Source organism: Drosophila eugracilis, unplaced genomic scaffold (genome assembly GCF_018153835.1).
Source record: "Drosophila eugracilis isolate 14026-0451.02 unplaced genomic scaffold, ASM1815383v1 contig_2152, whole genome shotgun sequence".
Lineage (NCBI taxonomy): Eukaryota > Metazoa > Arthropoda > Insecta > Diptera > Drosophilidae > Drosophila > Drosophila eugracilis.
Genome location: NW_024573036.1, coordinates 1,166,732 through 1,193,000, shown reverse-complemented (window position 1 = coordinate 1,193,000; position 26,269 = coordinate 1,166,732). Strand labels below are relative to the sequence as shown.

At 40.9% G+C, this 26,269-nt stretch overlaps 6 protein-coding genes across 8 annotated transcripts; 4 read left to right on the top strand and 2 right to left on the bottom strand.

Moving 5' to 3' along the window:
* LOC108110632 lies at positions 1-334 on the bottom strand. The gene is given in 2 exon segments (XM_017219731.2): positions 1-185; positions 188-334. Coding segments are annotated over 2 exon segments (258 nt in total). The 5' UTR covers positions 261-334.
* Positions 335-10,080: 9,746 nt separating this feature from the next.
* LOC108110644 (kunitz-type serine protease inhibitor homolog beta-bungarotoxin BF B2 chain) lies at positions 10,081-10,378 on the top strand. The gene is made up of 2 exons (XM_017219745.1): positions 10,081-10,147; positions 10,209-10,378. The coding sequence occupies exons 1-2, from the start codon at positions 10,081-10,083 to the stop codon at positions 10,376-10,378; spliced, it is 237 nt and encodes a 78-aa protein (XP_017075234.1).
* A 174-nt stretch (positions 10,379-10,552) lies between these two features.
* Positions 10,553-10,920, top strand: LOC108110640. The gene is made up of 2 exons (XM_017219739.2): positions 10,553-10,640; positions 10,701-10,920. The coding sequence occupies exons 1-2, from the start codon at positions 10,574-10,576 to the stop codon at positions 10,868-10,870; spliced, it is 237 nt and encodes a 78-aa protein (XP_017075228.1). The 5' UTR covers positions 10,553-10,573; the 3' UTR covers positions 10,871-10,920.
* A 10,117-nt stretch (positions 10,921-21,037) lies between these two features.
* LOC108110724 (serine/threonine-protein phosphatase 2A activator) lies at positions 21,038-22,689 on the bottom strand. Of its 2 annotated transcripts, none has more exons than XM_017219909.2 (4): positions 22,501-22,689; positions 21,822-22,445; positions 21,559-21,767; positions 21,038-21,488 (listed from the first exon to the last, which is right to left on the bottom strand). In XM_017219909.2, exons 1-4 carry the CDS (start codon positions 22,526-22,528, stop codon positions 21,129-21,131), a joined length of 1,221 nt encoding a protein of 406 aa, XP_017075398.2. In that variant the 5' UTR covers positions 22,529-22,689; the 3' UTR covers positions 21,038-21,128. The 2 variants fall into 2 exon arrangements, with proteins under 2 accessions (XP_017075398.2, XP_017075397.2); XM_017219908.2 differs by having other exon boundaries at positions 21,038-21,500; positions 22,501-22,679.
* A 217-nt stretch (positions 22,690-22,906) lies between these two features.
* LOC108110726 (putative oligosaccharyltransferase complex subunit CG9662) lies at positions 22,907-23,878 on the top strand. Its single transcript, XM_017219912.2, has 2 exons — positions 22,907-23,140; positions 23,202-23,878. The coding sequence occupies exons 1-2, from the start codon at positions 23,002-23,004 to the stop codon at positions 23,510-23,512; spliced, it is 450 nt and encodes a 149-aa protein (XP_017075401.1). The 5' UTR covers positions 22,907-23,001; the 3' UTR covers positions 23,513-23,878.
* Positions 23,879-23,966: 88 nt separating this feature from the next.
* Positions 23,967-26,206, top strand: LOC108110722. 2 transcript variants are annotated; one of them, XM_017219907.2, is made up of 5 exons: positions 23,967-24,663; positions 24,719-25,626; positions 25,685-25,766; positions 25,831-25,947; positions 26,080-26,206. In XM_017219907.2, exons 1-5 carry the CDS (start codon positions 24,340-24,342, stop codon positions 26,089-26,091), a joined length of 1,443 nt encoding a protein of 480 aa, XP_017075396.2. In that variant the 5' UTR covers positions 23,967-24,339; the 3' UTR covers positions 26,092-26,206. The 2 variants fall into 2 exon arrangements, with proteins under 2 accessions (XP_017075396.2, XP_017075395.2); XM_017219906.2 differs by having other exon boundaries at positions 25,831-25,977.
* Positions 26,207-26,269: the final 63 nt, after the last annotated feature.

The following is a 26,269-nucleotide window of genomic DNA, read 5'->3' as shown; positions in this document are numbered from 1 at the left end:
TTAATTTTTCTTAGTTTTTTTAGAATCTTTCTTCTCGGACTTATCCTTCTTTTCCTTCTTGGGGGCTTCCTTGCACGGAGGAACACATTTGCTCTCCTTGGCTTCTTTTTTGGTCACCTTGCCGCACTCTTCGTTGACAGGTCGAGGCTCCTGATACCCTGTATCTGGCGAGCAAGTTGGGCATCGCATTCGGGCTTAAGATCCGTACAGCAACTCGGAGGCGTGGGTCCAATGTAAAACGGATTGAAGCGACACACCATAGCGAAGGTAGGAAAAGGAACTTCCTTGATTTGGAACTTAAAATTTAGATGATCAGATTTATAATTTATAAAAAGTTTCAATAAAAAGTGACATTTTTGTGACAAAAGAAGCTTAGGTAAGGCAGATCTTAAATCTACTTTAATGTCTCCTACAAAACAGCCACAAAAATGAGACAAAATAATTGCAAATGAAGTTAGCATAAAACTAATACAAATTTGCAAATGTAAATTGACACCTTTAATTAAGATAATCATTTTGGTATTTGCAGACCAGCATGGATGTGCTTTGCACAGGTGTCGCAGCCAAACTAAAATTAAACAATTCCTAGGGCAATTGTAATTATTTACGAGACTGAAACACCAAATTAGCATTAAATCGAGAGCGGTCGAGACCGAACAAACAAGCCGAGCTTGCTGGCAAATATTTGCTGGCGTGTGCCAGCCCATAAAGCTGCAGGCATAGAGAGCTTAAAGCTGATTATATGAGTTTGCACAACAAATGCGGAAAGTATACAACGGAATCCAAAGACAGCGAGGGAAAACCGCTGAAAAATAAACATTTAATGGCGGGGCAGACATAAAAAAAGCCTGGCTAAAATGACGGGCGGGAAAGTGTACCAAAACAAGGAGAAGGCAATAAAGCAAAACACATAAGCCGCAACGCCACAAAAAGGACATGGAGACTGGGGGTGATGGTAGGGGGCGGGTGGCAAGGAGATAAAGGACACGCTCACATGCTTTGAAAGTTTTCAATTTTTACGACTTCATTAGAAACGCTTGATGAGCAATAATGATAAGGGCGAGCAGCAAGCAGCAAGCAGCAGAAGTAAGAAGCGGAAGCGGAAGTCGGAGAAGGGTGCCAGGGAAGCGGAAACGCAAAGGCTGTCCGCAGATGTTGCTGGAAATTACTCAACACCACTACAACTACTACTGCAGTAGATGCCACAAGAATCCGGCAAATTTCACACAAGACGGTGAAAAAAAAGCTGCTTAAAAGTGCTGATATTTTAGATACTCTTCTACGCGGCTTAATGATTTTTTAATATTTTTTAAATTCTGAAAGTATTTTATATTGCAAACTGACACACATTCTTTATGACCTACCCTACCTATCCGCTTTTCCTTCACATCCCCTAGAAAAACTACATACTCCTTCAGTAGAGTACAATAAGTTTTCGAAAGTATGAAAAGGAGAGCAACCGAAAACCCTGGAGGAAGGCGAGCTCAAGGATGTGAAGCAGCTGGAAAATTACCCCACTCGCACTCCCATGGAGAGCGACGCATTTATGAATGAGTGTCGCCCAAGAGGCCAAATGTGTGGGGCCGAAATGTGTTGACTGTAATGAAAGTTTAAATTGTTTTTCCCACTGAATGCCTAAGCAAATGTGACGGGGCAGAAAAAAGTTGTGGCTTTCGTAAGGTCATGCTCCTCCTCTCCGGTATTTAGCAAATAAATTGCATTTTCATTCATATAATACCATGGACTACAGGACTCCAGCAATAAAGTTTATCATAACATTTAGGGCTTTCTTTTCCTATATGGCTGCTTTTTGTGTCTGTGAATGGAATTCGTAAACAGGAGATAAGTTATGGTTATGCTTATGGGACGATAATATGAGGGGCGATTTGTTCTGTGGAGTGGGAGAAGGATATTTTTAAAAAATATAACAAATGGATTGAGGATCTACTATTCATTCTTTCCTGCAAACATGACCAATTACACTTTACATTGTCTCAATGCCGAATATTGTGCCCCAAATCTATGAAATCCCTTGGCCCATTCCCGTCAGAAGCACTCTCTCTTAATTACAAGTTTATTCAATTTAAAATCAATACCAATCGAGAGCGTTTTAATCACATAATTACAGGGGATCCCCCAGGAGCTGGTTGAATGCCACGATCGATGGCAATCTTCTCACTTTGCCGTATAAATATGAATGGAAATGAGTTCGTTTCGAGTGGCCAGCCAGGATACATGTGTAATTACGCACACGCACGCTCACCAGTACGAATATGCAAGACACACACACACACACGCACATACATGCAGCATTTCGGAAGGACACGAGCTTTGTCCTGGTCACGTTGGCTCATTTTCGCTTAATGTTTTATGCACAACTAAATACAAATGCGCTTTAATGAGCAAAACTCGAACCGGCCATGCGGTTAATTTATTATGCACAACTCGGCTTCACAGGGGGCGTGGCAGTGGGCTAGAGGTGGGGAGAGTGGGGTGGCAGGGATAACTAATAATATGGCATTGTCGTGGCATTAAATTGCCAATGTATATGGGCTGAGAGGGGGGCTGGACTGCAGATAAACCGCAGCAAGTCAACTTGAATGCATGTAACAATTACTCTATGCCGTTCTCGCTCGCACACACACTACGTGTCTCTTGCACACACACACTCGCACAGTGCAGAGCCATAAAATGCAGGCAGCAAAAAAGCGTAAAAAGTGATATTTTGCAGCGGCAACAACGTGGCATACTTTTCGGGGCATGTGGCATAGGGACTTAACCGCAAAACAAGGCCAAGCCGGAACTTATGAAACTGCGGGCATTCGAGTGCGATTTGGGGAACTAGTTCAATTGCTGATGAGCAATTCAAACTCAGGCAGCATCACCGAATTTCCAACGGGAATTCAAGTGGCGGGAAAAGGAATTAATTCTTGTGAAGCGTTTGCCAATTTTGGTAAATCTGCAAACAAACTGGCACTTTAATGTGACCCAAATCATTAAATAACATATTTAAATTAAAGTTAAATTCTAGTTTTTGGTAAATAATAAAGGTATTTAGACTCTTTTAGGTGTTTATGGGAATATTAAAGGCTTAATTTGCCACTTTTTATGCAACGAAATTCAAAATTACCCAACTTTCCAGGGAAAACCTGATGCAGAACAGGGGGAAACCTCAAGGGCTTGACCACTGCCACTCCCACTCCCACAAGGTATTTGGCTGTCCGAACATTTATCATGAGGGACATAGCGGCTTTTTGATTAACACCTTCTGGGAAGGCTTGGCCAGACCGAAATAAAATTGCGCAGAATAATTTAAAACTAAAGCCCTAGTCAGACCAAATAGTTGCTGGCCCTGTTTCACCGCTGTTGTTTGCGCATTTCATTTCGGTGTCATTTTGCATGCCTCGTTGAATGTAGTCCTGGTACGATTTCCCCGACTGCCTGATGTGTGCGAGTTTTGCGTGTAAGCGCTGACTAAGCTCATGCAAGTTGGCTTTCTCTTCGGAGTATAAGTGGGCCATTTGAGGACTTAAAGAGGAAGTATGGCAGCCATGTTCAGCTGCAACATCTAGTGTGGCAAGCGTGTTAAACGTAAAAGGGTTATAAAAGTGCAGGAGGAGATGAACAGCTAGATGTCCACGCAATGAGCTGTTTAATGCCAATCAAGCAGCTGATTAAACCGACTCTGCTGTTCGTTATAAAAGAGAATATGGGCAGTAAGTATTTCCCATGTAAACAGCGTTATAAAGATCTGAACATGTAACTAGCATATAAGCTTCTAGTTTTATAAATTATTTTTAAAGGGCTTACCATAAAATTACCTTAAATTTAGCCCCATTCAAACATATTTCGTAATCTTAACTTGTCTTTGGGAAATCATGAAAGCCAACCTTCTATTTAAAATTCCGCAAGCTCAACAGATTGTTATCGCTTGGCTTAAATTCATTATGAAATCGCATGCCGTCAGGACAACGCCATGAAAATGTCCCCCTCGCCCTGGAACCCACACACCACACTCGTGTCATCACCTCATTAATGACTAACCGAAATCCAGGAGTTCAGAGCTGATAAGGGCGAGCGTGGAAAGTCAGGATCCTCGCAGAAAGCCACGTGGAACTTAATCCCTTATCTCCAGTTGGCTAACAGAGTGGAAACAAAGGCCGTCATGACGACGGGCCAAATCCTTTCAACTATTCGATGAAAGGCGAATGGAAAACCACACCCAAAAACCAGCATTCAGCACTCACCGCCCCCTCTACCTCATTACCATCTTCAGACCGCAACTTTAATGGCAAACACTTTATGGCTCATTATTTCCAATGCAAGTCGCTGCTCATTTGCAGGTCGTGTAACTTTTCATTAAACAAAAAATGAATTCAGAATGAATATTTAAACCTGTGCATAATGCACATGGACAGCCATTAACGCTAATGACGTCATGAAACTGAATGCACACCGCCGGGCAGCAGGTTCACCGCCGCCCACTAATGGCCAAAAAGGGGGTGTGGCCACAGAATGAGGTACAAACATAATGTCGGGGGCCTCCACTTACTTGCCCTCGACCCTCGCCAGGATGAACATGAGCACATTTGTGCGGAATTTACCCCACCTCCTCCTTCTCCGACGACCAACAGATATTGGAAAGTTTCTAACAAAGCCCATCCATTACAATAAACGCTACTTTAGCTGGCTCAGTAAGTGGGGTTGATTGGGATTTCGAAGTGGTGTAAGCCTAAAAGGGAAAGTGTATTTATAGGTGCCTCTTCCTGGTCAGATACTACTTTGTTGTACGGAAAACAGATCAGAAATAATATTAGTAATCAGAGTATCAACTGATATTGACCAATCTCAGAAAGAAATTTCCCTATTTTAAAGGGTATCTTTCAGCCTAACTCGTCCCAAACTTAACCTTCTTATCCTGCCAAGAGTGTGCGTGATTGTTTCCATTTCTTTTCTGGTTAGCTGTCAAGCCAACATTATCTGATTCCCAGCAATTTGCCAGTTTTTGACCAGGGCAGCATATGATTTTAATGACCCAGGCCACATGCTCTCGACGGCAGCTCCCAATTGAAACATCCTCAAAGGGCTGGCAGCCAAGAAATGGGAAAAATGGAAAACAAAACAGGGAAACAACTTTGCAACATGAATTGGTAAAGGGATTCCATTTTGTTGTGCCATTATTGGGTCACAACTAAAGCCAGTTCCGAGCGAGGAAATTTTTTTTCCCGTTTTCTGGTCCACGTACGCTGCTCTCAGACAAAGCGACTGACGGGAAAATAAGGGCGAAAAGCGGAGAGTCAGATTTTGACCTCGCTTGGCACGATTTCCATGCCACATACTGTTAGTGTGCCAAATGGTTATATTTTATTTACAGCTCGAACTTTTTTCTGAGACACAGTCCAAGCATTCCACCAGCCTCGTGTTTTTTTATTTTTGGCAAATAGTTTTACGAGCCAGGAATACAGAATTGAATCAATTATTTGGAAGGGATTCTGGATATGATATATGGGAAAGTCCATGTCAAAATTGTAAGACAATCTTTTGGGTAAACTTACAGAATTACAGCATTTAATAGAGGCCTTTCTTAGCTCCTCCCTGCACTTAGCTCAAGAAATTAAATTGGCCTGCGAAAGTATCCAAATAAAATTGAGTTGTGCTGCCGAGGTCAGAGGCTATAATTCCTTAGTATACCCCTCCGCGAACCCATTTTCTTGGCCACTTTTTGGGGCAATTCTCGCCTTTGCGCCCCCCTCGAAACTGCAATTACCAGTTAAACCAACTAAGGCACACCGACAAGCCGAGAAGGAAGTTACTCCAGCATCCTGCTGCTTTGGCACGGCCCAAGTCCTTTTCGCCGGGCTACTTACAAAGTTTGCCCCGAGTTTGTGTGCAGTTTGTGTGAATATTTTTGTGGTACTATTTCGGATAATACCTCGTTGACTGCACATTGCGTATTTCAATTTTCGCTCGCTTAATTGTATTCCCCAGCCTTCCAGATAAGTTTACAAAATGCGAGAAGAGAGAAAAACACTTTTGAGTAATATTTTACAAGGCCAAACTGAAAACAAGTCAGCTAAATACCCATGTGATCTCAGCCAGAACTCATAAAACCCTTTGTTTCTATTCTAGGAATCTCTTTCCCTCACAACTTTGTTTACTTTTGTTTCGACAACAATCATAGGATGCTCCATTATAGCCCTTCACCACACCGATGGGCTTATCCTTTCGATGATTTTCCATTTAATTCATAAATATTTGATAGCACCGACAATCGAGTCCCTGCATCATTCATTACCCATCAAAGCGAATTGGCGTTGAAATGGCAGACAGAATGGAAGCCAGAGCTCCCCAATGAACGGAAGCCAAAAACAATTGGCAACATCATCATCGTCATAGTCGTCCTCCTGGCATGCAAGCAAAATAAATTTTAAATTATAATCAATAATGTATGTTGGACTTTCGGTAGCAGAAATCACAAGTGAAAAAATCCCAAAGTCTATCGAATGCTGCATTGCTGTGGATGAACTCAAATGCCACTGATGAATTGGACCATTTTCATGTGGATTAATTTATAGTATGCATATGGGTCAGGCATTCTCTGCTGCGTAGACATCTGCAGTGGGAATTTTTGTGGCTGAGTTTGTGGTAGGCAATCGGACATAAATCAAATTATTGGAAGCACATGTTTTCGCAAATGAAATATGTTCTTTTTCCATCACAAATAAGGCAAATTCCTTAAAATTTAGCATTTTTGTGTAGTCAAATGCTGCATCTTTAAGCTGCAAGTATTTTCAGGCTGCAGCACGGGGAACCGGACCCGTGTGGACCAGGCGACGACGTGTTGGTCCTTAAATCGAGCCACTCGGAAGTTATGGGACAAAAACACAATGCAGAAATGCGCAAAAATAAAAAGGAAAACCCACAACAGAAAATGGGCCCAGCACAGTTGCCTTGTTTCATTTTTACACTTTTCCTGCACTCTGTGGATTTTTTTTTTAATTAAACCAAGCGACAATTTGACATCAATATCGAAATTAAGATCTTGCAGAGTCCATACAACACTTCGCCGGAGCGAAAAGAATTAAAAAAAAGCGAAATACGGGCTCAAAAATGAAAGGGAAGTTATCAGTGCGCCACCTCCACTCTCTTGATGGGTGTGAGAGAGGGACAACAACTTCCGTCAGATGCTGAAAAACCGGATATCCGTTACAGCAAGTTTTTGTTTTACTCGCTTCGAACTTCAGTTAAGGGGCATACAGGGATTTTAGGGTATATAAGACTATTTCTAATTTCTAGTGATCTAACTTTTAATTAAATAAGGAAAAGGATTAATGATAATTCCTCAGTCCTTAGCACTTATTAAAAATTATAAGAAATCCTTTTCAATGATTTTTTGAGTAATTTCCTCTTTCCAAAAACACCAAACTCCCAAAGCTAGCCTAAGCCTAATCTTAAATGTTGTTTCAAATTGGAAAAAAGATAGAAAATCTTATCAAATATTCCCCTCAATTCCAGCAGAACATGACAATACCTACATTTCGGCACAGCATCCTCGTATTTTCACAGCGTTTCAGTTTTGTTTTGTCGTTTTCAATTTGCCTTCGTCCTTGGCCCTTCGTTCGCTTATTGCTTCTGTTTATGTGTAAATCGTGGAAAGGGGCGGAATGTGTGTGTGTGGGTGGGCGTTGCCGTGCCGTGCCGGATATTGATGTGTTATATGCGATGTTGTGACTGCAATATATTTGCCAAATGACTGTTGATGCCTCGTCCTCAGCCGAACAGCACCCCTCTCTGCCGGAACAACGAGGAGATAAAGGGCCGCACACGGGGCTGCGGATGCAGGAGCAATAAAATGTTCGGTTCGCAGGACTCGAGATGGGGAAATAATTGCGGCCCCTGAAAGTGTTGCCATAAAAATGCAAATGCCAAATGCCGCAAAGTTGCGAATGAGCGAGCGGGTCCTGGGAGCGGGTCCTGTGAAATGGGTTTGGGAAACAAATAATAATGAAACCCCTGACAGGGGCAACATAAATCCGTTCTGGCAAACATATAACAAATGACAAAATGAAGAGTTGAGGGGGTAATAAATCGAACAACGGGATAACACACTTTCCCAACCCATTTCCCTGTCGGGACTTTAAAGCATTCACGAGTGGAAATGCGAGGCTGGCAATTATTTCTGACGTTATTATTATTTATCACTTCGAGGCTATCAAATCGCCATAAAAATCACCCAGAGAAATACAATTTTAATCTATGATTCAGTGGGAGGTCAGTTGGCAGCAGCTTGTCGGGCCAATCGACAATAAAAATCAAAAATATTCCGATTTAACTTTACGAGACTGTAATAACTCTAACTATATCTATGGAATTAAACATTACAAAGCCGATTAAAAAATAACAAATGGTATTTAAACTTGTCAATAAACACAAATCCCTTTAGTCAGGTCTTTATTCAAAGTGGTCATAACTCTAAGCAAGGTTTGAAATATTGTGGAATAATAATTATTATTAACCAACACAACCCACTCATAAGTTCTTTTCTAGCTCAGCAACTTTGATAAGCCTGTGTATCTTCATCATCATAATCAACTGCTTTTCCATCTTTTCATTTAAAGTTGGACTGAGTTTGTTTATGTAAAGTTTCTAATTAAGTTAGGTTACCAGAAACAGAGAGGATATGTTCTTTTCTATGACTACAAGTTTTCACAGTGCACATCGAGGCAAAGTTTTCTGTTATCAGTTTAACAAAATATCTTAAAATGAGAATGATATTCCCTAAAAATGAAACTTATTTAGATATTTCGTTAAACAATTCCTAGTATTACTTAATCCAATGCACTTCTAAGCTTGCCATTTAAATAACTTTCAGTTTTAGTGTAGCCATTGGAATAGTTTTTCCAAATCTGGGCCAGATGCTATAGAAATTGGCGAGGGGCGGCGTATGGATTGCAGTTTTGCAGCCTTCAGCTGCGTTTTGTTACATAATAGCTAAAACTTTGCCAAAGGGAAGTTTTTGTATCTCAGCTGCGTTCGTGTATCTGTATCTGTACATATTGCATTTGTATCTGGTTCTCAGTGCAATCAGTGAGCGTGTGTTTGTGTTTTCTCTCATCTAATTGCAGTTGGAAATTGTTAGGAGGCTTTTGAAGTTTTTAATTGAATTTCGCTTATGGCCCGGACTTGGCCTTAATAGAAAACATTCATGGCAACGCAGCGTTTGGCATTCTAAGCCTTCTTTTTGGCAGTGCAGTGTAGCCAGTGCAAATGTGCCGAAAGCGAAATAATACGACTTTTCGCTCTTTGTGTGTATCAAATAACAATTACTGGGGCGAAAGGCAAAAAACGTAGGTATAAAAAGCAAATAGGAATGTATTTTCTTCTCGAATTTTCCCCCTTTAGCATATTTATATTTGCTTTATGCTGTTTGCCTTCTTCGTCTTGAGCTGGGTTGTCCTCGAGGAGAGCTTACCGAGGAAATATGAGAAAATTTGCACAAAGCTTTTCGCAATAATGCCCCGGGACTCGAAAAAGACAATCACCTGGTTGTCGAGGGTTGAATGGGGTAGCAGGTGGGCAGGCTGTAGGGGGGTTAAGTGTTGTTATCATCTGCTTATTGAAATTGCGTATCAAATGCTCGCTTTCAATCGAAAAGTCAGGGGAAATCCACATGGAATTGTTTTCGATCCCCATCAAAAAGAAGTAAACAGAAAAGGAAATTGGCAACATAAAAAATATATTTAATATACAAGGAATATTAGTAGATCTTGAAAAGTGTACTGAAAGGGTATAAAGGGGGTGTGTACAGGGGAATGTAATATTAAATTATTTTATATATAAAAAACAATTAAAATTGCCAGAGATGGAGTTTAAACAAGTGTTTTGTTTCTGTTGCAAGATGAATTGGCAGGAAAACAATGGGCCGTTGAACTCCATGAATAGCGGGTATAATTAGCAGACTTTTGCTAGTAATGGCCACAAAGCAATTCTTCAGTGGAAGATACCTAAAAAATACTCACATTTAGTCTTCTTCTGTCAGTCAAAAGAAAAGGTTTAACTCCTGCCCCAAGAACACCAAAAATGAGACTCTTTTCCATTCTTTGCTTAATATTTTTCCTATTCAGTTGCGTTTTGTCCCTAAAACACCGTAAGCATAGTCGAAGTATAATATTTAGCAAGTATTAATACTTCTTTTTCATTTCATTTAGCAAGCTGCGGTGTTAAGTATCGAGGCGTCGGCCTGTGCAAAATGTTGATTACAAAAATCGTTTACATACCCAGTGAAAACGTCTGCAAGACAGTGCACATTAGTGGATGTTCAGCCGAAGGGACCTTCTTTAAGAGTATAAAAGCCTGCGAAGCAAAGTGCAAGGAGTAATGTTATATAACTTACTTAAAAACTTACTTACAATAAAAAGGTTCTATGAAAAGGTGATTCTGTCTTTTAATAAGCATGAAAATTCCTAATTTAAAGTATATTTGTAACGGATATCAATATTAATAATGAAAAAGAGTTTCTTAAGTGGTTTTGTTTTTAGTCGTTGCCTGAAAGTCAAAAATAAAAGGTCTTAAAATGCAACTATTTTCCATTGTCTGCCTAATGTTTTCCCTATGTGGGTTGGTAATGGCCTTAAAGGACCGTGAGTATAACCAGAGGAAATTTTTTTTATTTATTAAACTTTATTTTTCATTTAATTTAGCAAGCTGCGGTGTTAAGTATCGAGGCGTCGGCCTGTGCAAAATGTGGATAACAAAAATCGTTTACACGCCCAGTAAAAACTTCTGCAGGACAGAGGGCGTTGCTGGATGTTACGCCGAAGGGACCTTCTTCGATAGTATTGAAGCCTGCGAAGCTAAGTGCAAGGAGTAAAGCTGAAAGATTTAAACAAAAGGGTTAATAAAGAAGCCTTATTACGTCTCTATCTACGTCTTTTAATGCTTCGAAAAATTTAATTAGCCGTGGCTAATATTATATATTAACAAACGAAAACTAATTTGGTATTCCAGCTTTTAAGTCGTTCCCTGCCAGTCAAGCTGAAAAGATCTTAGGATGCGTCTAACCTCAATGGCCTTCTTACTTTGTTCCTTACTTGGGTCTGTTTGGGCTGTGAAAGATCGTAAGTAACTTTAACTTTATTAGTGGGACACTTTAAACCAATGAATGTATTTTGAAATGTTAGCCATTTGCGATAACGTGTTATATGCCGTCGGGGTATGTAACTCCATAGTAAAGAAAATTGGATACAGACCTTGGAGCAACGAGTGTTCAGTAAGGACCTTCATTGCATGTGATACCGATGGAGCTGCCTTCGATAGCATTCAGGAGTGCGAAAATAAATGCAAGGAATGATATTACGAGGCAAAAATGGGGTCGATTATGATAACTTTCTTAAAAATAAATAACTAAAAAAGTGTTTTAATTAAAGGGACAAACTTCAGCAAGTTCAAATTATGTGATGCCCTTTTCAAAGATTTAATTTCAATGCATTATATGTTAGGGCATGGTGGATCTTTAAGAGTGAAGAAAGTAAAAGAATTTCATTGGTTGCTTAAGGGTCTGTAATTATTTTCAAATCCTTGTTTTCAGTTTAGAATCCAAAGCGATTTGTTGTTTTTATTTCCCATTTTAGCAATAGAGGAAAACAGATTTAAAGAGTTGTCCAAAACTTTTCCTATTTGCCAGAAAGTCGTTAAGACATCAGCAGCTTCGCTCCAGTTGACTCCTTTCCACCACCTAGCACCCCCCAAACACCCTTTGGCCATTTTTGTATTCATATTTCTTATTTTTTTAGAAAACTTATGGCCAGGGCAAAACTAAAGCCATGAAAGCATAATGACAACCCCGACGACAAGTGCGCGTAATGGCTGGGTAAGAACAAAGTTAAAGAGTGCAAGAAATGAAGGAAGGACGAAGGACGAAGGGCGAAACAGGAGGAACAAAACTGGCTAGACAATTAGCAATGGGGCGCAAATGTGCATTTTTAGGATTCCACGTCACATTTTCTGCTTCGCAATACAGAGTAAAAAAGGGTTAAAAAGGGATAAATATAATTAATCAAATTATAAACCAAAATGTATAATTGAGAAGGAATATAAAAAGGAATGAAAACTTGTTTTTCAAAATTTTTTATTTGATATTTTTATATACAATTTTTAATAAAATGAAATTCATTCCAGTGTATTCTGATGCCTCCATCGCGACAACATTAATTAGATTAAAATGCCTACAAATCATTTTGGAACGGCTCCCGAGTGGCAGCCTCCGGATTTCGGAGCCAGTAAGCTGGGTAAGCTCACACATTATTCACACGCTCCGGAGCGCCCAATTTCCCGCCGTTTCGCAAAATGCAAATTGCGCAGAAACAGAAAAACACGGAAAAATACAGAATAAAAATCGGTGCTAGCCCCCAGCAATTTAAAGCAGTGCCGAGAGTAGGGATAACGCAATCGAAATCACTCCAAAAATAGCAGAGAAAGGCGGCGGGGGTCCGTCCCGAAACAATTACAAAACTATAAGCCTCCAAAGGATTCGCGCCGCAAATAAACAAAAAATGCAAATCGCCCAAGAGTTGATGTGATTGTGGCCGGGGGAATCCCCCAGAGATGCCCTCACAAATTGTACGCTATCAGCTTTGGGATCGACTTCGGTGTTGCCCTGCAATAAGCGCCTCTTAATTGGGTTCTCACACCCAGGCAACGATATGGCTTGATGTTACATGGAGTGATTTTCGACTGGATTGAGCAAGTGGAGGAAAGTCTCTGGCCAGCATAATTAAAGAGTACCATGAGTAATGGCCCCTGGCGAAGATGTGAGCCCACAAAGCTCATGTTAATTACAAATAAAGTCCTTATGTCGGCCTGGAACAATGAGTGGATTTACTGGGGCTCAACTAAGACGTGTGGCAAATCCCTAAAACTGGAATTACTTTAATTTGTACTTTACAGAATTTTTAGTTAGATTAAGTCTGCAGAAGTAAGTTCTCTGAGAATTTTCTAGATTTTTAATTTTATGAAATTTTTTTATTTTATGATATACCTAAAAGTAGGCAACAATATCTTTCACGTTAATACAGGGCCTCTTTTCTGACCCACTTCTGTGCTTATTGCTTTTAAACTGACTTTAAATTTCGATCGATCAAGAGAATACGACGAGTGAAAAAAAAGTGACAAAGACATTTTATTTTCCCTACGTTTCCACAGCTCACAATTAAACCGAACAATTACTCACAGCGTGCTGGATAGCAGAGCACTTTCAGTAACTGACAGAGTGAAAGGAGTAGTCCCTCCCTGCGAGTAGTCTCCCTCTGCTTAACACATTCAATAAATAAAAAGGGGAATTTCACTTTCAGCTCAACACTTTACCCAGAAACACTTGCACTCACCCCCTTTCCAGAAGGACGAGATGCTGAGGCTTCCACGCTTTCCAGCCGTTGTTTCTAGCACTTTTGTTGTTAGGGCGCCGCAAAATGCCTTAATCATGGCTCGTAAATCTTTGATGTTTCATTTGTGCCAGAACGCTAAGCGATTTTTAAAATGGCTGTGGGCTGGTTAAGCCCATAAATTATGGGATCAGAATGCGGCAATTTCTTCTGTTACATTACATTAGCGCGCCGCAGCAGCAGCAGCATCTGAGTTAAAGTTGGGAAAAACCTATCTGATACTAGCTCTGCAGCTCCCCAATCGAATCCGATTCAATTTGGTACTAAACAAAAATGAAATGCACAAGTTTTGAGCTTGATTCCATCTCCCTTTTGGCAAAGGCGAAGGCCAAAAAAGCGCAAGCCAAGCCAAAGGAAAGCAAATCGAAGTGGAAAATGCTGCATAGAGCAGCAAATATCTAGAATAAATTGAATATAAATACGAAATCAAATGGAATTTGATTCCAGTTCCAGGACTCTCTGACGCTCTGATTCTCTGATTTGCCGTAGTTGATTGAAAAGGATTATGGCAAGTGGTTTTCCCTCCTCTTCCTTAACCAACTTCATCTTTTCGCTGGCCAAGTTGCCAACTGCTGGGGGATTGTGGTAATTCCGATCTTTGGTAATTGGCCCTGTGGGTGGTGAAAAGGAAATAAAATCGTCAGCCAATTCGCCGGCGAGTGCTTGAAATTTTTTGCAGCAGTCTCTGTTCCAACTGCAGGAGCACTTCAAGTGCATTCCAATTAAGTGCGCAGGGCAACAGTAAAAGCTTCGTATCCCCACTAATTTTCCCGCTTTTCTCGCACTTTTCGCCTGCTTCTCACCGATTCCCTCGCCAAATGGCCCACCCGCAAGTGTCGTTGACGCTTCTGTGGTTTTTGGCTAGGCGCACCGATGGCAGTGTGGTCAGCTTAATTACGAGTGCCTAAATCGGTTCACTAAAGGCAACCGCTATTCCTAATAGGATAACAATTTAAGGACCTTCTCTTGCTAGTCAATTGGAAAAGAAAGTGGTTGTGTGGTTTATAGGACCACTTTTGAAACTTCTAGCGCGATTTACAAAGGAAATTAAATTTATTTAACATATTTGTATTTTGATGTCCTTAAGCTTAAAACTATTCATGATATTGTAACACTAGTTTGATAGTTGGTCCTTCAAAGACATATTCTACAGCATGACGCTGACCTCTCTGAAAGTGGAAAGACCCCTTTTTCCGCTTTATCCAGGACAAATGTGAAAATTGTTTGAGGCCTCTGCCTTTCAGCCCTCGAACGACTGTCAAACGCACTTGGAAGTCGAGTTGGAAAGCCGCCAGTTGTTGGGTTTTTTAACAGCCCCCCAAAGTTACGCAATCGGAGGAAACTCCGGGCTCAAAGTTACAATTGCAGGCGGGGACTATGTGGGTGCAGTGGACCGAAGTTGGTCCAACTCTTTGACTGATTAGATGTCCGCCGGGGGGACAGTTTAAACTTTAAAGTTGTCCCGATAGCAAAAACAATGAAAAATTCATTCAAGTGCACTTTGATTTGTTGCTCTTCGGAGCGATCCACATTTTTTCTAGAAAAAAGTTGAGAGCAAAAATGTGGTTAGTGGTTGGGTTCACTTTTTACCTGTGGACAGCTGTGAGCGAAATTAAAATTTCACATGGTCGCAGCTATTTGAAATTTAGATGAACCCAACAGCAACGTTTTTCGATAAAAGAGTCAAAATTCAATTTAGGTGACGTGTTTTTATCAAAAGTTTTTAGGATTTTTCAAGCTCTAGAACTTTATTTTTACTTTTTACCAATTAATTAAAAGGGCAGAGTTTCGTGTGAGTTTTATGGAACTTCTAACTACAGTGTTGTCATCCAAAAGTAATGCTCAACTTAGTAAGCATCTAAAAAATGGGAAGAACAACAATGCCAACAACATTTATGCCCCAAACATAAAAATATCAGTAAAAAGTAAGGCCCAAACAACAACAACAAGAACAAGAACAACGGCTGTAAAAGCCAGTCAGTAGTAAAAAGTAGTTTATTTAAGTAGCAAAGCGCGAAAAATGTGTTTTTTTAAGAGGAGAGGAGGTCGTAAAGGAACCCTCCTTCATGTACGGTGTATTTGCATATGTGGGAGTGTGTCAGCTTCTCTCTGAGTGTGTGTGAGTGAGAGTGTGTGTAAGCTTTTCGCTTCTGTTTGCTTATTTAAGTCGTTTGCAATTTCTGCACTTTTCTTTGCACAGTCAACGCATAAAAAATAACACACCAATGCAGCTCAGGCACTGCAAAAAAATGATGGAAATATAAATATTTACATGAAGTATTCAAATAGAGCAAATGTTTAAAAACTATCCAAATTTATTTATGTTTTTTAAGTATTTATTTGAACAAAAGGAAGACTACATCGCCCTCAACCTCATTTACCCTCAGTGTAGAAGTGTGTGCGTTCATATGAATTCCCTTTATAACTGACAAACTTCGCTGGCAACTTTCGCAATTACCAAACTCACACACACGCATTCAGTCAGACACATGGTAAATTGTAGTATTTAATTTGGTTAGAGCAAGATGGCTGGCGAGCCTTTAACGGCTGACAGCTCAGATCAAGATGGCTGCCACTGCACCCTTTCTCCACTTCCGGTGCATGTGTATTGTCAATCCAGAAAGGGGACGGATGAAGCGGAAGAGAAAAGAGCGTGGGCAGGTTGGCCCCTGGCGAATTGTGCCCACTAAAATGCTATTTTTCACTCTATTCGAGCGGAAGTTGAGCGACAGCATCACGCCCAAAAAGCAGCGAAAGCAGGAGCATCAAGGAGCAGCTCAGCAGAAAGCAGAACCGAGAAGGAGAAGGAGAAAGTGCCCACTGCGGAACCAAAGGCAACCGGATGTTTAGTATGCACTGGGATAAAAACTTTTATCTGAATTTTCAATCTCTGTCAAAAAATATCACGCATTCGCAGTGTGGGCTTGCATGAATAATGTATTTATTTAACAGTCTAATTGATTTTCTGATGAGCAGTAGTTCTAACTTTATAAAATAATAACAATAGACATATTTCTCTGAGTATAACAACGCCCACCCTCCGACAACATCGCCGAAAACAAGGACAACAAAGTGCACACACAAGCTGTTGAGGCGAAAGGATCAGGGAAATGGGGAACCAGGACGAGAAGGAAGTCCAAACGCCGTCGAGGCGACAACAATTGTGCATTTGAATGCCGTTCGGGGCCTTCGTGCAAGAGAGCATATTTCGCTGTGGGCTTCTGCCTGGCATCCGAAAAAGTTCGAAAACAAAACTATGCGAAAACAAAGCAAAAAATCTAAGAAAACTCAGGCACACATAAAAATGTCAACACACTCAGATCCGCTGAAGGGACTGCTGTGGTTTCTGAATTTTCAAAGTTCGTTGCTGCCAAAAATGGTGGAAAATGTGACCTTAAATGGAGAATATTTCACGGTAACTGCAGATTTTGTTGCAGAATCTGTCAGCAAGAATGCATTTTACTACAAGGTATAACAATGTCTAAAACTTCTGCAAAGAGGCTACACTGAACTTTTAAACTGTATTTGGGTGAATAAGATAGCTCTTATATATCTTCGTAAATACCAAATTAAAATGTACATTAAATGCATTACAAATATATTCCGGATAAACCCAATTTCCGGCACTTTATTCTCTGTTTTATTCATGCTTATTCAAATGGCTGCGGCTTTCAAGTGTTGCCATTTCGAAATAACCCCAGACAACATTGTTGGGACTCATTTCGGGACATTTTGTGGCCTAATTAATAAGGCAGGCACCTGACCAGGTCCTGAACACGGTACCCTAAGGACACGCACGTAAAGCACATAAAGAAAATGGCAAAAGTTATTAAAAACAAACACTCGGAGGTAGAGCAAAGGAAAAAACTACGCACACGCGCACTTTTTATGGCCAGCCATTCGCAGGAAGAATAAAACGAAGGACCCAGGACTTAGGAGCTTTTGCCCACATTTTGGCCAGCGGCCAAACACACACATCAATGGGATGTAATCTCTTGGAGCCACGGCAGAACCTAGAGGATTGACAAGGGTTAAGAACTTTGGTGGAATTAAGGGGCGTAAGTGGGTTTTAGACAAGGAAAGGGGTTAAGAAATTGAAATAACATTATAAATTTCCATTAAATATTTAAATCAAGGCTATAATAATATTGTTTTTCAATGCGACGCAATATTGAAATGAAAATACAGGAAACTGTCAAAAATGATTCACCTCCTTCGGCGTGTAGGAACTATCCGTAGAGCAAACACAAGTATTGGGACAGATTTATAATGGGGGAATTTAACCCGACTCTGGGTGGATTGCATAGCAGCTGTCTATTCCCAAACAGGAAGCAGCCAGAAAAGCATCTGAAATAAAAAGCCCCAAGGTGGAAGAAGAAGCTGCAATTTGCAGCGCACATTTCAGATGCGTTCGCATCCGCCGCTCTTGAATTTCCCACAGCTACCACCCACTTCTCCCACTTGGCTCACCACCCCCCTCTAATGCCTGAAGCCTGCCAAGTCATGTTTGCATGACGAAGTTTTCCTCAAACCATTTGGGCTAATATTTTAAGTTGGGCGAAGCTGGCAGTGATTTGTAACCTTTGATGACTTGGCGGGTTAAGCGAACAGCGGGGAATGCCAGGGGTTAAGGGGCCAGAGAGCCGCAGTTGGTAGTCGGAAATTAGCGCTAATCTTCGTAATTCCAACAGTATTAAGGATGGCTCTCAAGTGGTTAGAAATAGGGGAGAGACTTGGAATAATTGTTAAAGTGGCTGAGCTGCCAGTCTCAGTCGTTTAAAGCTCACTCAATCCCTGTTTGACCTTAACTAACGTTTTATGTCCAATCAATTTAAAACTACTGAAGACAGATTTCCGATTAAAAAAATGTTCATAGCCAGTATCGATGAGTGACTTAAGGTCATGCTTAACAATGCTTACAGTTTTCGATTTCGTTATAATGATTTATTTCTCAGAATTCTAGCTTAACGAAACATCAGCAGCCAAATCATAATTCACAGTTATGGTTTCCAATCGCTTTTTGTTCCTGTTCCTCGATGAAAAACTGGAAAAGGCATATGCCGCACTGCCATCCCATTTTCTATTTTCCTGCCTAGCAGATGGGGCCACACGGCAGGCTACTAACTTTGGATTCCAGTCCCATCTCCTTCTGGTCACTTCTGCAGCAACAATGCGTTCAGCTCAGGGACGTTTAACTCTTTGGTTGTCCTTTTTAACACCAAGGGTATATGATTACCGTGGGGTATGATAGACTCTAGAAGGATAATGTTTCCAATTTTCCTAATAAAAGAGATTTTAGTAGAACAATGCACTATTGATTACTTAAAAAACTATTATATTGTTATAAATAATGTAAATATATTAAGAAAATCCTCTTAATTTGATTAATACAGATTTAAAGGATATCAACCATTCTGTAAATCTAAAGTCGGGCCAAAAACTTGTTGGTATTCATTATTTTGGCTTGTTTTCGTTTTGGGGGATGAGTCCTTGTCGGGTATAAAGGAATCCAAAGAGAGCTGAGTGGGTGTTTTCTGGCGTCAGCTGGTTAAACACACAAATGGTGAATGGAGTCACAAAACAGAAGGAAAACATTGTGCAACCCGAACCGAACCAGACTCTGGAAACAGAGAGCCCCAAAAGCCACTCGCATATTTTGGCTCCAGTTAATTTGGGAGTGGGCAAATCTTGGTCCTGGAGGACGTGATGGAAAACGTACAAGTGGTGTAGACTCTGGTCAATGTCGCACACAAAGTTGCAAACTTGAACCTAGCCTCCGACCGGTCGACTTCTGGCCAAGAAAACACGAAACTTGATCAAGAACTAAGTTTACCTCATTGAGGTAGTGCAACAAAGAATTCTTTCCGCCCATTTTAGTGCACTGGAAAAAATAAAGATACATTTAAATATAAATTTCCTTTATTATATAAGTAGAAATATAACAAATAACGTAACTAAAATGTTTGTTTCGAAATTAAACTTAACTTAAAATAAAACCTAATTTTGTTTTGATAAATATATAAAAATATTTTCAAAGTGTTTTCGGGACTTTTTGCTATAGACAATAACTAATTTTCACCCGCCACACGTCAAAGTTGCTCCATCCTAGATTTTAGTTTCCGTTCGAAAAACTCCAAGTTTCAGGGACAACTTTGTGCCAGTTATGTGTATTGGCTGCAGTTTGAGAGCCACTTCCGCTTAGTCCTGCGAAGCTTCGACTGCCTTTTCTCGACTTACTGGGCAAATCTTAAACTTTGCAAAATTCTTTGCAAGAAGTCAAGATGGGTATGAGCTTTATACGTAATTAGTTGCAGGAAGTTGGCCAAACAAAACTGGGCGCATGACCACAAGGTCATTAGCGGGATATCAAGATATTACCTTTGCAGATCGAAAAGTTTCAAAAAATTCAAACTCTTATTAAATTCTTTCTAAGAATAAAATCTGAAATATCCCAAGGCACACTTTTGTCAGTACGAAGCATTCTTATATCTTCCAGTCCATTAACTGTGTAACAATAAATCCGTATTTAATTTCAAATTTATCCCCGATTTCCCGGAATTCCGAAGTTTAATGGTCAAGGTAACAAAGGTCACAGACACCGAAATCTCGGTTTGAACCTTGTCAGTCCCCTGCCAGCCACATTTTACAGCCGACCAAGTTGAGAGGTCCACCCCAAAACCCTCTCCATCACAGCACCGGCCTTCAATCATGTTCTGGACCTTGTTCGAACGCCTGCTGACAGCTCTCCCGCAAATTTCATTCAATTTGCAAAAACACAAAACCGACTTCGACACCGAAACTGAAACTGAAACTGAAACTGAACCCCAGAACCAGAGCGGTCTCATTTCAGAAAACAGGAGTGCGGGCCGGGTCAAATTGATGAACATGACCGAAGTTGGTCGCTCTTTGCTACTTTTTGCACCGAAACAAAGGAGGAAAAGCAAACATTTTCATGTTTTTCCAAGTCTTCAATCAAAATGCGTCGGCAAAGTTTTAATGCATGCGCTGCCTACCCACTTTTCTCTAAAAATAAGAAAAATAAAAAAACTATACCGGAGGAAGTTTTTAAGTGACGAAATGAGGAGGCGTGGCAAGCTGGCTTCTGCCGCACAGTTTGATAAATGATGTGTCGAAAATAAATGATTATGCTTTCAGGAGGACTCCCCACAAAAGTTTTTTTGTTTTACATTTTCCCACTCTTCCCCTCCCTCTACTTTTTGTTATAATTTCCTCCTATTTTAAGCTGTTCTCTCCGCATAAGTTGATGTACTATAAGTTCATCTATTTGCATGCCTCATTTGCCATATTGATTTTGTTTTCTTTTTTCTTTTCCTTCCGTCCCAGATTTGTTTTTTCTGCCTGTATCCGGTACATTTGGTGGTACATTTGTTACCATCAAAGTCGGCTTAAGATTTACATTTTTGTTTTGGTAATTTGGGGATGAAAAATTAGGATTAAATGGAGTGAATTTACTCGCCAGAAGATATTTTAAAGCTCAGACTACTTTGTTAGTAGCAAATACAAGATTTATAGTTCGGAATTAAATAGTTATATATGTACCTCGTAGATCCCGCCTTAGAACCAGGGAAGCAAAGTAATTTTTACTCGTGTAAACAATTTTTACTGGACCAAGGGTCAACACTATTAATAAGAAATTTGTAACGCAGGTTAGATCAATGCCCTTCTCCACTACTCTGCAGCTTCTTTCTTGGTGGCTTCGCCCTCGGCCGGAATGCTGGGCTTATCCCCTGAACCTTCAGCAGCCGCCACTAGAGAGACCGACGATGTCGATGGACGTAGTACAACACTGCTGTCGCTGCTCTCACTACTTGAATCGCCAACATTAAGATCGCTGCTCAGAGATTCGACGGGCGGGGGTTGAGCCACGGATACTGGAACCGGGGGCACCAAATTCGAAGTTCCAATGCAGATGCGTTTGGAGGGCGGCGGGGCCACATGACCAAGGCGGGCGTTGGAGAGCGTTGTGCCGGGGGACACCGCCTCGAAAGCCATCAGTTCCCCGAAGTAGACGTGCTGAATCACCGGAAACTTGGAAAGTATCTGTGTGTTGATAAGAAAGAGTGAAACTAGAAGTGTAAACCAAATATATAAACCTCACCTCCTTCTGGTACATTTTAACTAGACCGGCGTTGATCTTAACCCATGAGGGTACATCCGTGATGCTCCACAGCTGATTGGAGTGCTCGCCAAAGTGTCCAGTTTTGACTTTGCAGATGTAGTCGATGCAGCTGATGAACATAAACTGATCCTTGAAGTCGTTGATAATCTGCTCGTCCACGAATTTTGAAGGATCAAAGGGACTTTTGACTAAAAGGAACACATTTAGGAGGTTATATTAGGTAATAGTATTATAAAACTCACCTGCTAGCTGTGCGCTGCCCCAAATGAAGGGCACGAATTGAAAGTCGTCTAGGGACCAGACTCCTTGACTCCCAGCCGGTTCCATATTGTACGTGCGCTGGAGCTGCCTAACGAACTCCAAGTAACGATTAAAGAGCCTCAGGGCGGCACTGACGATGTCCTGTTCCTGCAGGATCTCCGCCTTGAAGAGGGAGCATAGGAAGAACAGGAAGGACAGTTCGTGTCCGGTTCCGTAGTCGATCCTAGTGGCATTGCCGAAGGCCTCCATTAGGTACTGTTCCAGTTCGCTCTGGTACCTTTTTTTGGCTGCGGGCAACAGCTGCTCTAAGAGTTCCGGCAACTGTTCCCGCATTTCCTGAGCCCAGTCTCTGTAAGCTTTGTTCCCAAACCGCTGAGGTTGCTCCAACGGTGGATGTTGCTCTACCAACTTCTCGAGGAAATCGAATAGACGCAATAGATTTTTTATCATTTCCGACTCGAACATCTCGTCAGTGGTTTTAATCCCCTGAATCGCCGAACTGGTGCCGTTTATATAGCCTATCAAATCGTGGTAGGCGCGAGATCTTTGCCAAATTCCCATGTCCCCTAAGTTTTGCACCCTCTTCGTTATTACCGGCAGTTTACCTGTTATAAAATTGATTAAATTCGTTTGATAAGCTTCGGGATTTATTAAGCGCACCTGCTCCTTGGATATTGGCATCTGCCATCCTCGTAAAAATGTTGTTTCAATGCAATTTAAAGTTATTTTGTTCGGGAGTTACGTTTTGTTTGTTATTTAGGGGACATCTTCTTCTTCCCTTATGCAGTTGGAAGAAGATGACTACAATCGTGACATCACTAAGTATGACCGTTTACGTATGCCGTCAAGGTATTGCCGGTCTTACAGCGTTTACAATGTGCAATATTGATACTTCAAGAACATTAGGATAAATAATAAGTTATAATTTACATAAAGATCTGTCTGGGCATGTGAATGACAAGACAGATGTAACGCGATAGAAAATGTCTGGTGGAAATGAACTATTTAAAAACGATTCATCGTATAATTGGCCAACTGTCCACCGCTATCCGATAGATAACAACAATCTCCGCCTACGCCGGCAAACTTTTGCGACATCGCCACGAAAATCACGAAAAAGAAATCTTTCAATATAAATAGGAATTAAAACATTTAAAAATCATGATTGAGGCACTCTATAACCTACCCTTTCACATCCTGGTGCCGCCAAACATCAAAGTACGAAGATTTAGCATTCCAATGCCTTCGCCAATGGCTGTCTTCAGTGTTATTTTGTTTTCCTATTTTCTGGTGACTGGCGGTGAGTTTATATTTTTAATTAATTTAAAAGATAAACTTATTATTTTACTGTTTATTCACAGGCATTATATACGACGTTATCGTGGAGCCGCCAAGTGTGGGAGCCACTGTGGATGAGCACGGACATTCTCGTCCTGTGGCCTTCATGCCTTACCGTGTCAATGGCCAATACATCATGGAAGGTCTAGCCAGCAGCTTCCTGTTCACCATCGGTGGTCTGGGATTTATTATCATGGACCAAACCCACTCGCCGGGAAAGACGAACCTCAATCGCCTGCTGCTGACCGCCATGGGATTCATTTTCATTCTGGTCTCCTTCTTTACTACATGGCTCTTTATGCGCATGAAGCTGCCCAGTTACTTGCAGCCCTAGAATCTCTACTAAGAACGGATCAATGCTCTCTTAGTGTTATCTTAAAGTCGAAAATCTCTAAAATCAATCATTATCCGAAGAATTTCCAGTTTGATTTTCAAGCTTCTAAAAAACGATCAAATTCATTCCTGAATCGGATTTCGATATTGATTTAAAATATTGCTTAACTTATAATAACGCTTAGACCATATATACATAAGATTATGTGGCTGGCTTAATAGCAAAAAATATGAACTATTATCAGTTTTATGAAACTATATCATTTTCTGTTTTTCATTGAGGTCAAAAAGTAATAGACTTGTGCAAGTTAGGGCCTAATGTCCCAGGTTATATGGAAAATAAACTCTTTAATTTTATAATTTCTAATACCATAGTAAATTTAATTGTTATTATAGTATTTTTAGAGAGCAACGGTTCATTTTGAAAACCCTCAAACCTGTCGCAGCTGTGAGCATATCAAAGTGAGGGAAACAATGTTTTTGGCGTCCCATGGCTCTCAGTTCACTTCGCGCTTTTGGCTCGTTTGGTTCGTTCGTTGACCGCGACGTGCAAAAACGATTTCCATCGCATATATAATTTTAGAATCTATTTCTGTTTATAAATATAAAATAGTCGCATATACACATCAGCACCTAAAGCTGAAATTTCAAACAAGTTACCAAGAAACGTTGGGAAAACTGCAATAGTTAACCGAGAAATAGACAATATTTTACTATTCTCCAAGTGATGTAACCACGAGGAACTTAAATCCTACTCTCCTATTCTCTTCTCCGAGCGGTATCTGCGTCGCACTTTGTTTACTTATTAGCAAAAACCAAAACAGAGACATGTCGAAAAAGTGCAGTGTGCGATCTCTGAGCGACAGTGCTTTGGCGGAACTGGCCAACCTGCTAGTTTCTACCATTAGCTATGTGCAATACGCTCCGGATGTCCATCTGGACATCAACATCGTTATGGTGGAGCTAAACGAGTACCTGGCCCAGTTGGGTGCCACCCCGAATATATACCAGGACCTGCTCAGGGTGATCCTGAGCTCGGATTACCTGGATGCTAACATGCGCTTCACCTGCCTGCAGATGCTGCTAAACTGCGGGGTCACTTTTCTGATGACCGAAGTATTTCCCTTTAGCTACTACGAGAAAATTCTACAGGTAATTAAGGTGTGTTAAGGTTTTTGGAGGTTTTCTGATGGATTCCACATTCTAGGTGATTGCAGCTCAAGGAGCAGGACTACGGGTTCTGAATATAAAGGGCATCTGGGTGAAGGAGGAGCACATGCACTATATGTACGACATAGTCAGGAAGTGCAATCAGCTGGTTAAGTTATACGTTCCCTATATTGCCAATGATAGGTTGCTGGAGGAGATCGGAAAGTGCTGCACACGCCTGCAGATCCTGGACATCTCCGGCGAAACAGACATTACAGAAATCGGGATAGATTTCCTGGCTAAAGGAGTTTGTTCACAATCGCTGACCGTTGTCGATGTGGGAATGCCGGGAGAGGAGAATATATGCTACTCGGACATTGCCTTGATCCTAGAACACTGTCCCCAAGTGGAGACCCTCTCGACTTACTCCTTCGTCGGAGCTTCCCTAAAGTTCATCTACGATAATATCGACGATCGATTTAAGTGCCGCCTGAAATACATCCACGACACGGGCACGGATGAAGCCACCTTGCAGGTGATCATGCAAATGTGTCCAAAGCTGGAGACCCTTTACTTGGACTCGCCCAAGACAGGAAGCTTGAGAGCTCTTCACACTCGGAATTTACGGAAACTGAAGATCTATAAATTCGTGGTGGCCGAGTTACTTCCCTTACTGGAGAGACCAATTGGCAGAAACCTGCGACATCTTACGATGATAAAGGGTTTGGGAAACCTGGAACTAGGAAAGTTAGCTCGTCTCTGCCCCTCGCTAATCGATCTCGACTGCTATATGATTGATAGTCTGTCATATGGGCAAGGACACGCCAAGTTCCAGCAGCTGGAGGGTCTGGAGATCCTAAGTAGCACTATTATGACCAGTTCTTTGAAGGCCTTCCTCTGCAATTCCACGGATCTCAAGAGATTGGCTGTGGACACGGTGGATTTTACAGATGAGGACATAATGAGGTAGAAGAATGTGAATTTCACCTGCATAGTATTCCTTTTAAAAACGTATTTTCTTCAGCATGTTTATGCAGCATGACTTTAAAGTTCTGGAAGACGTGTGGTTTACTTTGGCGCCAGAGCTTACAGTTCAGTCCGTGGAGGTATATATCTAGAAAATATACTTTCTTTTTGTATAATAATTAATCTTTGTGAATATGTTTCTAGTTACTAATGGACAGTTGCCCGGAATTGCAGTCCGTGGGTCAACTAACTGGCTGGTCCCTAACGCCCGATGATTTAGCGCTGATCCGGGGACTTCTGAAGAGCGGCAATTCAAGCATTGTACTGACACCAAACGGTTTTCTACCTTGAGTATTATTAAGAATATAATTTTTAGAAACTTTAGTTTATATTTAGAGCATGTTAAAATTTTTTTCTTTATTTCTTATTAACAATATTTTGTTATCATTCCAGCGCCTTCAATAGCCCTTATGCTGTCTCTCTCCCGCCAAGAGGAGCAAACTTTGTTGTGAACAAATCAAGTGTTTTGTATTCTAATTTGCTTGTGATATTATATGAAATAAAGTTGTTTAAATTTAAATTTGAATTTCAGTGTGACCAAAACAGATGTTTCAGTGTGCTGAGTTGGCAGTTCCAAACAGCT

Bases quoted from the DNA above. Each gene is read 5' to 3' on its own strand.
- LOC108110644 (XM_017219745.1), top strand. From the start codon at position 10,081: ATGAGACTCTTTTCCATTCTTTGCTTAATATTTTTCCTATTCAGTTGC. The intron at 10,148-10,208 runs GTAAGCATAGTC...CATTTCATTTAG, and splicing joins CGTTTTGTCCCTAAAACACC to CAAGCTGCGGTGTTAAGTAT.
- LOC108110640 (XM_017219739.2), top strand. From the start codon at position 10,574: ATGCAACTATTTTCCATTGTCTGCCTAATGTTTTCCCTATGTGGGTTG. The intron at 10,641-10,700 runs GTGAGTATAACC...CATTTAATTTAG, and splicing joins GGTAATGGCCTTAAAGGACC to CAAGCTGCGGTGTTAAGTAT.
- LOC108110724 (XM_017219908.2), bottom strand. From the start codon at position 22,528: ATGGCAGATGCCAATATCCAAGGAGCAG. The intron at 22,446-22,500 runs GTGCGCTTAATA...ATTTTATAACAG, and splicing joins TGCCAATATCCAAGGAGCAG to GTAAACTGCCGGTAATAACG. The intron at 21,501-21,558 runs GTGAGGTTTATA...ATCAACACACAG, and splicing joins TTAAAATGTACCAGAAGGAG to ATACTTTCCAAGTTTCCGGT.
- LOC108110726 (XM_017219912.2), top strand. From the start codon at position 23,002: ATGATTGAGGCACTCTATAACCTACCCTTTCACATCCTGGTGCCGCCA. The intron at 23,141-23,201 runs GTGAGTTTATAT...GTTTATTCACAG, and splicing joins CTATTTTCTGGTGACTGGCG to GCATTATATACGACGTTATC.
- LOC108110722 (XM_017219906.2), top strand. From the start codon at position 24,340: ATGTCGAAAAAGTGCAGTGTGCGATCTCTGAGCGACAGTGCTTTGGCG. The intron at 24,664-24,718 runs GTAATTAAGGTG...TCCACATTCTAG, and splicing joins ACTACGAGAAAATTCTACAG to GTGATTGCAGCTCAAGGAGC. The intron at 25,767-25,830 runs GTATATATCTAG...ATATGTTTCTAG, and splicing joins TTACAGTTCAGTCCGTGGAG to TTACTAATGGACAGTTGCCC.